Raw genomic sequence first — 12,345 nt, forward strand, 5'->3', positions numbered from 1 at the left:
TTACCTGTTCCCTTGGGCATAATTTTGCCACAAAGCTTTAGACTGACAGTTACACTTAGCAGTGCTACTGCAGTATTGCATGTGAATCAGAGATGTGCTCTTCTTTTGATACCACTGTTGCCTGACCTGCATGCCATTAATTAATTCCTGAATCTATTATGTGCCTTAATTGCCTTTCACTAAGGTGTATGTAGCCACCAACAAAAAATAACACAGAATCAAAACTTGGCAAAATACTCGCAAATATCTTGAGTTGAATGAGAGTGAGATAAAGAAGCATTGTATAGACAAAAACAAGGACAGCTCAAACTTTTTGAGTTACTCTCCTTTGGGAAAAAATCTTTCTGCTTAGAGCAGGAGGAAAAGGAGTGTATTATTCCATTTCCCTGGTGGTCATATGGCCCAGCCATGCAAAATAGACAGGATTTTTAATGCCCCTGTGTAAATTCTAAAAGTTACAATAATAGTGAAAGTTCATAATCTTGTATTAATTATTACAAATTGTTCACTAAACCATAGAATGGTGACTTCTGTGTTAATATCACAGAGATTACACAAAGAATACTGGCAGTAAAACCAGCACCACCAACCACTGTAATAATTTGTATTCCAGATTCAAATGTTCTCTTTTTGTTTTCTTGTCTTTGTTTTTGGCTGCAGTATCATAGTTACAACAGTTCAGTACTTGTCTTCTGCCCTGCATAAGAATTTCACAGAAACGGACTTCGATTTTAAAGTAAGAATTGATTCAGAAAATGTTCTGACATCTTTTCAACCCATCAGTAACAAAGGAACAGGAGCTGCCCTCTGCTTTAGCTGATGATATTTGCAGCATTTATTAGAGTGTCTGTCAGGAAGATGACCTAACTGATAAAGGACAGGAATGGAATCTGCTGTGGAATTGATGGGAAGTAGAACAGATACAGTGTGAGATCAAATCAGGAAAATTTAGTCCCTCATAAAGGAAACAAGTAATTCCATAAGCATGGGGTTAATGGAGTGTGCTGTCTTCCAGACTGATGGGTAATGCAATGTAAACTCAGGCAATGCTTTTCCTGGGGTTGGGGAATTCATGAACTTCCTCTCCCAGAGGTGTGTCTGGCTGATGACAAAACCTGGAGGAATACAGTCCTAGGGAGTTGGAGATGGGCAGCAAGTTCAGTGTTAGTTAGGAAGAGCTGCCAGACCTGGGGACAAGTGCACACACCAAGCTGGCAAAAACCTCATCTCTTTGGGAAGACAGACCAAACTACAGGGGTCTTATGATATAATTCACGATATAATTTGATCTCTGGGGACTTTTGACAGATAAAATCTGTTCAACCTACAGAAAAACAATTTAAAAGTTTGCTGGTGTCACCAAGTTTATTCATTCTTGAGCTGTGATGCAAAGAGGAAAATCTAGTGGCATTGCTTTTGTAGGGTTTTCATTTAAGTTCCTACCAGGTTTAAAGAATCCATTTGTACCCTTAAGAGTTAATTTGTATCTCCATAGTAAGAGACATATTGATGAAGCTGCCCCTTGATTAGGAAAAGGAGTCTATGTCTTTCTTCACTTCTTTAAAACTTACTCTTGGAGTGCATTGTTATAAAATTCCTTCTCTTGTCACAGGTGTGGAACTCTTATTTCAGCCTGGCAGTTTTGTTTATAAACCAGCCGAGTCTCCAACTAGAAAATGCCACACCACCTAAGAGGAAGAAGATTCTGGATAAGTAAGGATATGTTTTGTTGGGTTCCCACCTCAAAAAAGAGCCTTATTTTCTTACCATAAGTCTCTGTGACTTATTTTGAAACCTGGGATGTGGAAATGCCTGGGAAATGAGTAACTAGATCTCCCAATCCAGAAACCAGTGATTAGTCAAGTTGTTTAATATACTTACATTGACATGAATGGGAATTGAAAAATTTTTTTAACCATTTGATTATTTTTTCACATCCTTGCCTTGCAAGTTTTTGTTCCCTGGGCAGCTGTGACTCTGTTCTTTCTCAGGTATGGTGATATGAGAGTGATGATGGCCTATGAGCTCTTCAGCATGTGGCAGAACCTGGGTAAGCCTCTCCCTCCCTCACCTGACAATCAAAGCCAAAGGAAAACTCCATTTCTGTCAGAGTTTAATATTTTTTTAATGCTTTGTTTCTCTGAAGAGAAGCATTTCTCCCACCAGAACTCTCTTCTGCACTGTATTCTAGGGGTAAATAACAAAATGTTTGCTGATAGAGATCACAAATACAAGAATATGAGAAGGGATGAATCATAAAGAGACCAAAGGAGTGACACAAGTCAGATTGGATAACTTAATAATGTGCAAAATATTCACCAAGCCAAATACAAACATTTTATGTGTAGGAATATAGGTAGGAGTTGCTATTCAAAAACACAAAGACTACAAATGTACCATGCTGATAATCAGCTGAAGGGGAGCTACCTGTAAAATGCTATGAGTAAAGCAGATTTTGTAATCTTTGAGAAAATGTGTAAGAATCTGGAGTAAGAGAAGAGGGACCATGTTACTGTCACACTGTTTTCCCTAAGTACACTTGATTCTAGATTAGTTTGCCCAGTCCTGCTTTCTACAGCTAAAAGAAACAACAGAACACAAAAAAAAGAAACCCAAGATGAGCTGGATAAAGTTCAGACAACAGTCAGGAAGACTATAGAAGTAAGAAAACTGAATAATAAGCCTGATTTGTCTTGCACAGCTAAAATGATACAGCCAGAAATGGTCACAGTTGAAAGGATGTGTGTGGAGAATAGAAAGCCCTCCAAGGTAACAGAGGTCCAATACCCAGAAAATGATGCTGGACAAACTCAGCTGAGAAGCAAGAAGCCAGTTTTAGATGTGTAGATGCAGACATTTCTCACTGGATGCTGTTCCAGATCAGGCTTTGTTGAGTTTCTCCCTGCAATAGTGCAGTAGTGCGGCTCAGAAGAGATTGTCAGCAAAGTGCCTCAGGTCCCTCCTAGAGCACATCCACTTGGTCCCAGGCAAGGGCAGTTAGGAAATTGAGACAGCAGTGGTACCAAGAGCTCTGCAGTTCCTTGAAATCTGAATGTGTTCTATTAAGTACCTTTAAGTTCTTACAGCACTTTCAAAATCTTCATGAATTAGAAGTACCCCTGGCCCCTTTTCCCCTAGTCAGTGTGTTTTAGTTTGATTACCTTTGACAGTTTGAATTCCTTTGCAAGTAAAATGCACCAACAATTTTGCTGAAGGCTTTCACAGTGAAATCAAAAATGCTCTTAGAGACTTGGCAAGAAAGGGTGTAAAGCAAACACTGATTTTTCATCCCTTTTCAGGAGAAGAATGTTTGCTTTTGTAATGCTCATGCTTACTACTGTGTAAATGTCATTATTGCAAGGGTTCCCTATTTTCTCAGTGACAGAGAGCAAAGGCTTTTATTTAATTACAATTGTTTTGTGTTGTACAGGTGAGCACAAGATTCATTTTATTCCGGGAATGATTGGCCCCTTTCTGGGTGTTACACTTGTTCCACAACCAGAAGTCAGGAATATCATGATCCCAATCTTCCATGACATGATGGACTGGGAGCAGAGAAAGAATGGCAACTTCAAACAGGTGAGGCCACTTCCCAAGCTTTCCTTTCCTAGATCTGTCTGTCTGCAGTGTCTAGCTGGAAGCAAGGAGTTTGTATTTGTTGATCTGTTTCTGACTGTGAAGATGCCATGTAAATATTTATAAAATAGAAAATTCAAGACCTAATTCACATAACTACCACAAAAACTCCAAGATTGTTTAACCAGTGCAAACTGTATTTCTCATGAACATGAGGAAGAGGAGGGACGTGCTCAGCACATCATACATGGGGAAAAGAATTTTGTAGGTGCTCCCAGTGGTTTCACTTAGATTATTAGTAAATGGGACAGACTGAGAACCAAAAATGGGGATGCAAAGATTCAGCCAGTTGTTGTGAAAACAGTGCTCTCTGCTTCTCTCTGTCTTCAATTTGCAGCTAGGAAGTGGTATTGTACAATTAAATCATTACACTATGCCTTGAAACAGACTTTGTAGCTAATTTTATTTGCAGAAATTTCAGCAGCTCTCCAGGAAGGGTTAAGTCCAACAAGAGCTCTGCAGTTTCCACCTGCTGTGAGCTCTGATTGCAAATCAGGGAGAGAAATCTTCATCATTCTGTTTCCCAGTCATGGTCAGAGAATTGCTCAGATTTTCCACTGCAAACCAGATCCCTGAAGTGCAGAGCATTGCTAATAAAGGATGGGTTTGGTCTGGATCCTCAGATGACAGTGTTCCATTGTCATTGTGCTGGGGCAATACTGGGGGCCAGTATCTGCGGGGAAGTGCTCTGAAGGAGTAAATCATCATTAAATTATCATAATTCATGAGATTAATTATTTGCACAGTCATTAAAATGCCAGATCTAATCTATCATTCCAGGAGAATAGCAGACCTTTCCCATACCCTGATCTATTAAAGGCTGTGTGGAAAAGTATTATCAGGAGCTTGTTTTTCTTCCTCTTCACCTCCCATGATTGCTACAATTATTATTATTTACTATTATTATTATTGCAATAGCACTTTGGTCATAGTCCTCTTTCCACTTGTTTTAACATAACAACAGAACAGTCTTTCTCTGGAATTTACAGTAATAAGCACCTACTGTCACCTTCAAGTTTCTGGGCCTATTTATATTTTCTGCATCAAGATGAACTCTTCATGATCTTCATTTAATCTTTATACTCACTAATGTATTTTAAACTACAGCTCTAAGAATATTTCTTAAATTACCTGTGGAGCAAATTTCCGCTCTGTTTTATGAAGCATATATTGTAACTTTCTAAGGTTAAAGATGAAATAATTATCTGTATTAGTGATTAAATAAATAGTTAAATACCCCAAGAGATAATAAACCTCATTAACTGCTGGAACCAGGAGTTATTTGCTTTCCAGTATAATGCTGGATAGATGGACACAGGCATTACTGACTTCTGTTGTCACTGTAGACCACAAACAAAGGGAGGGGTTTTTTAATTCTGAGCTTCTTTTCACCTTTTGAATATTCAGTTGTTTATCGGAAAACATAAAAACTCTGAAAACTCATTTTCAAGCCTTTTTAAAATTTTCTTCCGTAGTTCATGTTTTAACAAGGTTGTTTTTCAGCAAGGCTGGATAACAATACAGTTGGATTGAGGGATAAAATCAGGTCTCCCTTTAATGATTTCAGCAGCAAGAGCACCAAGTCCATTTGTGTGTCACTGGCTGATTTGCTTTTCCTTCCCATTTTTACTTCCTTTGCAATTTGGTCGCTGAAAAACAAAGAGAAGCTCAAACTATGCTTGTCTTTAAATAAAAGTAAGGCATATTTCTGCAAATAGCTTCAGCCTTTAGGAGCCTCTGTCTTCACTAGTAGTGAAACTGTCTTCTGCAAGATTTCTGACTACATGAGATTTTTTGTTTAATGTTACATACATCAATTTCTCCACTTGAATTAATTTTATGAGAATATCTGATATCACACTTAATATTTAGGGTAGGAATTAATATGTATTCAAAATCTTTCTATGAGAAACATAATGATGCTGATGTGGCCCTTTATATAAGTGAAAGAAAAAGCTAAAGTGTCATATAATCATGGGCTCAAAAAGTGGGGTTTAATGCAAATAATCTTCCAATATAATGATGCCTGGGTGATTGCAAATGAATTCCACCAGCAGAACCAGGACAGCAGAGCAGTGGTGCTGGATATTCTGTTGTAGTTCAGGATCCAGTTTAGCTGGTGTTCTGGTTCACTGGAAGTGTCTGAGTGATGGATTTGGTCACTTCTTCCTGCAGGTGGAAGCTGAGTTGATTGATAAGCTGGACAGCCTGGTGTCTGAAGGAAAAGGTGATGAGAACTACAGGGAACTCTTCAGCCTGCTGTAAGCTTTGCCAGTTTGTGCTCCTCGTGTTGTGCAGGGCCATTGGAAGAGTCAGGCAGTGATCTGTGCAGCCACAGATCCCTGGGGAGGGCAGGAAAGGGCTCCTGGCAAGTTTCCATTGAATGGCTCAGTGAAGTAATGCTGAAAGTAATGGAGAGACCTAAATTCTTCTTTGTCTTCTCTCTGTGACATCTAATGAAAGGCTGCACAGGTTATCATCCTCTATCAAAAATTCATTTGCTAGAGGAGCCAGAGCCCTTCTCTTTCCATAGCAATGAGTGAGATATTGGCCTCAGGATTTAGAGACACAGTGCACTGTCTACAGAGTCAGGCCTTGTTAGAGCAAAGGAGATTTTATTCAGCATTTTTCTTTCTCTCCTATTTTTGAAGGCCATGTTTTTGTTGGCTCAATAGTTGCCAGTTGCTTCCTCCAGAGTCCATTGTGACACTGTATTTCCACATTCTTTCACACCAACCATTAGTACTCAGAAGGATAAACTTGAAGATTTTATGTGTGACTTTACACTTTACTACCTTTGGTTACTGATCTGTCTCCAAAGTTCATTTTGAGTGTTCCTAGTTTATTTCAGAAGGAATAGACAGGCAATTTTATGTGGTCCCCAACAGCACACCAGCTGTTTGAGGCATAAACCTTTGTTTTTTCTATTTCTGAATTTGCAATTGCATATACATTCATTGCAAGCTAGATAAGCCTGCCCATCCCATGTGCTTATCCTCAGGAAGTATGGAAATGTATTCAATTTGGATTTGTGTATATTCAGCCTTGAATCTTATGTGTACAGATAAAGTAAGTCTATTTCAGGGATAAAGGAAAGGAAATATCTATTCTTTTTTTTTTGTTCACATGGCAAGAGGAACAGTGTGCCTTTGAAGACATTCATTACCTGAAATGTTAAGAATTCAAGGGCTATAGCTTTTTACTTATTTTTAGGTGATAGTGATTGGATGCATTACCAAGAAACAGCCTGGAATTCCAGCAACCACTAATTTTATATTTGCTACTGACTTGTCTGAAAACAATATGAGGAAACAACTGGGGAAAAAATTCCACAAATTAGTAAATGCTGTGTGAAAAAAACAGTTGACCCTGAATTCTACTGTCTCAACTAGACTGCTGAAAAGGAATTGGCTCCCTCAGCTGCAAATATCCCAGTAGTGAAGAGTTTGCCTCTTTGGAAGATTTGACACCCAACAGAATTTCTTTCCTAGAAGTGGCAAATTCTTTAACTGGAAATCCAGTTTCAGGGAAATTGGCATGTAAATTTGCTTTCTTTCTTCACTTCTCAAACACAATGTTCATTGTTCTCTTTCCAGCCTTCTCTCTTCCTTCACTACTGTGTGAGATGGGTGCTCACTGTACTGTCTATGCTAGACAGGAGCAGATTGCTTTTATTTCCAGCTTAAATAGAATGTGATTCAGGGTTGGTTGGTTGCTGATTAGAGATGAAAAGTTATGGAGGGAAGAGCAAAGAAGAAATATTTACAGTAGGTTTGGACTCCTCATTTTCTGATTGCTGCTAGCAGGATTTAAGCTACAGGTAATAATGTGGGAATCAAGTATTGCCATGAGTGTTGCTCTTTTTCATATCTGTTAAATGGCAATGTGAGGATATTTTCCCTTCTCCTGTCAATTCTGTAATTTCCTTATCTTTACCTCATGCTGCCTGGAGTAGAACCCAACTCTTTGGGCCTTATCCCAGGTAAGATGCTAATTCTTCTGGCATTTGTTTTATGAGGGAGAAACCAAGTTGCCTGTATCAGTCTGCATGCACTGTACCATTTCCCTGGAAGCCTCACCTGCTGCCTTTCCATCTCCAAACAGTTTGCTGGAGAAGATTGAGCAGGAAACTTGGCGGGAGACTGGAATCTCTTTTGTCACATCTGTCACTCGTCTCATGGAGCGTCTGCTGGACTACAGGTACCTGGCACCAGCAGGAGCAAGCTCTGAGCACAAGCAGATTGTCAAGACATGGTACCAAATTCCTACAGGGAATATTTTTATTGACTATCAAGCTGCATAGATGCAAGTCGATGAATCATGCTGGGCTCTGAGCAAACATCCCAGATCCTCATCTCTTGAGCCCTTATTCTCATTCTTGTGTGCTCATTCCTGATAGTTTTGTACTGAGGTTTATTCAGGTTAATTCCTTCTATCACGGATTTCACCTAATTGAGCAAATTAGATGTTAAATACAAGAGTGATCCCCAAAGCCTCAGTGAACCAAGGTGTGCTGAATGCCTCATCCAGGCCTGCAGGGCTGGAAAACCTCTATCTGAGAACTCTGACACATCAGCTGCTGGCTCATGAGCAAGATTTCACTATAAATTAGGCAGCATTCATTTAGTTTTAAACTGAACTTTGCAGGACTGTTGTGTCAATGCAGCTGAGCTTTGACTTAGTTAGAAGGAAATATTTTAACTTTAGATTTATATATACACACACACTCAGAGGGTTTTTTTTAATAATAGACAATTTGAACCTATATAGAACTGCCCCAGATATTTCTATCTTTAGCCTACTGACAAGAGTTCAAATAGTTTTTTCTTGTGCTGCTGCTCATTAGAGGTGAAACCCTCTGACTAGGCTGGGTGCTCTGCAGTCCCAAATCCTTTTCTGTGCTTCTTAGTTTGCTCTTTTTGTTATCCCTACTACCTTGATCCAATCTCCTGGTTTTTTCTTAGAGGAACTTTATAAAATGAAGTATATGATATCTGTTGTTTGTCATCCAGGAAACTCTGGAAGATTAAGTAGCTTCAAATTTATTTTAAAAGGACTGTTTTTGCAGATGTTTGTTTCAACATTGCTCTGCTTCCTTAGGGATTGTATGAAAGGAGATGAAACTGAAAACAAGAAGATTGGCTGCACTGTTAACCTTATGGTAAAGATGTTTCCTTTATCTCTTTGTGATGCTGTGCAATCTTGTTGAACCTGGGATGGGAAAGGCTGGGATAGGAATCTGTGTCAGGCAAGAGTAGCTTCAGAATCCAAGCACTGGGATGACAGAGGAGAACGATGAGGATTGTGAGGATCCTCTGGTGTGACTCGCTGCTTTAAGCAGGGCCAGGCAGGTCAGGCTACTCAGGTCTGTGTCCAGCTGAGTTCTGTCTATCCCTGTCACACAGGTTCTACAACCTCTCTCACCTCTTTTCAGCTTTTGACTACCTTCATTTTGAAAAAAAATATTATGCCACAATATAAAAATTAGTGGGTTATATCAGTGTGAATGTGAAAAGAAGTATTACTTTTCTTTCCCACTAAGAATGTGTTCTCTTTTCAATAACTTTGCACATCCACATACACTGCTGAGTGCTTGAATGAAGGGAGAGTCTCAAGAGTAACAAGTCTGGTTTTTCTCTCACAGAATTTCTACAAATCTGAAATTAACAAGGAGGAGATGTACATCCGCTATATCCACAAGCTGTGTGACATGCACCTACAGGCTGAGAACTACACAGGTGGGAGACACATTCCAGCATTCATGACATTTTGTAACTCTCCTGATGTTATACAGTGTCTGGTTCATTCTTCTGGAAAGAATTTGCATGAATCAGTTATGGCAGTTGGGAAGGCAAGAAGCTGAGGCCCAGCTCCTTCTCGTTTAATACTGTCTGTTTATACCCAGCCACATGATTATTGCATTACACTTCAAATTTTACATTAAAGTGTTCTTTAAAGAAGATGGATTAAAAAAAAAAATCACAACAGCGTAATGAAATTCCGAGGAAGATTAGCAAAACCAGCATTATATAATCACTTGTCATATTTCCTTGCCTTGCAGTGCTGAAGGAGCACTTGGAACGTGTATGGACTCTAATGCTGTGTTGTCCAAGCTCTGTTTACAGCTCCCCCAAATCTAGTTACAAATCTGAACATCTGACTGTGCATTTAAATCAAGTGGCTGGTAAAAAGAAATTCAACAGATTTGTACCTAAAAATCATGTGCTGCTATTTTAAGTAATTGAATAATTTAATGGTCTTCTAAGAGCTGAGTTTTTTTTTCACAAACTATAAATCAGAAATCGCAGACCATCAGAAGCAAGTCTGTGACCTTTCAGTATTGGCTGTGTTTATTTTCTGTCATTGATTCACTGTTCCATAATTGCCTTTCCTACAGAGGCTGCATTCACTTTGCTTTTGTACTGTGAGTTGCTTCAGTGGGAGGACAGACCTCTGAGAGAGTTCCTGCATTACCCATCTCAGTCAGAGTGGCAACGTAAGGAAGGTCTGTGCCGTAAGATTATCCATTACTTCAACAAAGGGAAGGTATGCCAACTTCTTCTCTCTTCCAGCAGCTTCCTTCCCTTTTCCTGACCGACTTAGGGCTTGCAGCCATCACCTCAGTTCAGTAGTCTGGAAGTAAATTTGTATCAAGAGGGTTTATAACATGACAAATTGGCTCTCTGGACAAAAAAGCAGATGAGAAAAGGTATTTCATTATGTATGGCATTGGGAACGGATTAGAGAGGACAACAGGACAAACACCAGAACATTTTTAAACCTTTAAACCAAGCCTTGGATCAGCTGATGTGGCAGAGTGCCAGTTCCTCAGCTTTTGCGGGGTGGGATTGCATTTTGTAGCTGTCTATGCAAACTGCTGTGCTATGACTCACTTGAGAACTTGTTTTGTGCTTAACCTACACAAGGAAATGGCAGGCAAATGCTATAGGGGTCTCTTTATTGAAAAAGATTTAAATCCTTTCAGTGTCACTTATTTTAAAGTGATTTTCAATTGAAGTGCAGTTCCATCCACTGCACAAGAAGAAAATCAATCCATTTCAATTTCATATATTGAGTATGGGTTTTCTACAGTTAATTATATTTTTTTTTTCCAATTACTGCAGAGGTAGATGTTCTAGTCCCTTGTGTCCTGGTGTTTTGGGAACATTTCAGAGGTGAACCTTAAAAGTGACTGTTGGAGTCACTGTTGGAGTATTTTCAAATTTTTCCCTTCTCTAGGAAAATTGCTACAGCTTATGTTATTGGGAGATAACATCTGTATGTGTGCCTCGGGGTTGATTTTGGCTGTGATGGCAATGACAGTGGCATTAAATACAAATGTGAGCTGGTTCTTCTGAAACTGCCATTCCAGATAATTCATTCCTAGTCCTGGTAATAGGAGCTGTATATGGCAGAAACATTTTCTACAGAACCTGCAAAAGGAAGCCAGATTCCTGTGTGAAGGGAGAAATGGCCCATTGATGAGGAAGTGATTAAGATCTTTTGTTGTGTGCCTGACAGAGCTGCTCTTTTGTGATAACACTGCATATGGTTCTCTCATTTCAGAAATTTTCAGGGGTTTTAAGACTGCACTTAAAAACAAATTACTGCCTTGTACAAATATTGCAGTACTATACTGTCTGACTAGACAAAGATGATAGAGGCACTATGGAAAGCAAGTGAGTCTTTCTTTTTGACAACAAGAACAGGGAATCCATATACACAATGAAGGAGAGTAAAAATTGACTGATGTAATTAGGCTATAAAACTCCTAAGATTATAGAGTGTCAACCTCTTGAGGTTTTCTCCCTACTGGATGTTTTTGGAGTTACTTGATTTGTGTTTTAATCTTCCTTTATTACAAATGGTAGCTGAATGATTAAATAATCCACTTAAGCAGTGTGTATGTCACTCAGACTATGGAAGTAAAAGATGCTGAGAAGCCAAATCCTCCTTTTCAGCCCTCCTGCTGTGTGACAGGGAGCAGTCAGGGAATGGAAGGAACCTGCTTCCCTTTACTTGTGTCTGACAGCTTCTTTGTGCACTATCATGAGATGGTCCCTCCTCAGGTTCTGTAGAGCAGGAATTGTTGTTGTCCTTCAGTTGCATTTCCAGAGTTCCATTTCTCATGCTGCTCCTGGCCTCTTCCACCAAGTGTGGGTGTCAAGGCAGAGTGTAAATGCTCTAAAAATTCTGCACTTGTTTATCGGAAAATTTTCTCAGGACAGGAATGGGAGGAAAACTGGCCACAAGGCTGTCTTGTGACATGCCAGTGGCACAGCCTGTGGCAGGCTTGGGATGTGCAGTGGGTGCAGAACTGACTCCCACCCTCAGCAGCGTCAGCAGCAGCCCTGTGCTGGGAAGGAACATGGTGTTCCAAAGCCTTTTAGCCTTCACTGGTCATATGCCCCTTCCTGCTGATTTCTGCTATGCTGTGAATTGGTTTGGGGCTCAGCTGGCAGTGTGTGCAAGGACATAACTTAAATTGAAGATATTTTTAACCCTCAGTTACAGTTTTGACTGTTAAAACTTCTCCAGTTGAAGATATCCGTTAATGGAACAGTTTGAACCCGACTGATCATGTTTCTGCACAGCAATAGCTCAAAAACTACACAACCCATTTCTGTCCAGTTCACTGCTTGATTTATTAACTGACAGTTCTGAGCAGCTCCCACCATGGCATTGCAGGGTCTGTTCTCCTTAGTGCAG

General features: G+C 39.6%; 1 protein-coding gene across 1 annotated transcript in view; it reads left to right on the top strand.

The window, feature by feature from the left end:
• Positions 1–12,345, top strand: part of DOCK3 (dedicator of cytokinesis 3) — a 176,773-nt gene that overhangs the window by 133,738 nt on the left and 30,690 nt on the right. The window contains exons 30-39 of the mRNA XM_056501874.1: positions 661–736; positions 1,613–1,713; positions 1,992–2,050; positions 3,431–3,579; positions 5,812–5,897; positions 7,592–7,618; positions 7,741–7,836; positions 8,737–8,797; positions 9,281–9,374; positions 10,034–10,182. Of these exons, the coding sequence (XP_056357849.1) occupies positions 661–736; positions 1,613–1,713; positions 1,992–2,050; positions 3,431–3,579; positions 5,812–5,897; positions 7,592–7,618; positions 7,741–7,836; positions 8,737–8,797; positions 9,281–9,374; positions 10,034–10,182 (898 nt within the window). The remainder of the gene's footprint in view (positions 1–660; positions 737–1,612; positions 1,714–1,991; positions 2,051–3,430; positions 3,580–5,811; positions 5,898–7,591; positions 7,619–7,740; positions 7,837–8,736; positions 8,798–9,280; positions 9,375–10,033; positions 10,183–12,345) is intronic.

This window comes from Oenanthe melanoleuca, chromosome 12 (genome assembly GCF_029582105.1).
Source record: "Oenanthe melanoleuca isolate GR-GAL-2019-014 chromosome 12, OMel1.0, whole genome shotgun sequence".
NCBI lineage: Eukaryota > Metazoa > Chordata > Aves > Passeriformes > Muscicapidae > Oenanthe > Oenanthe melanoleuca.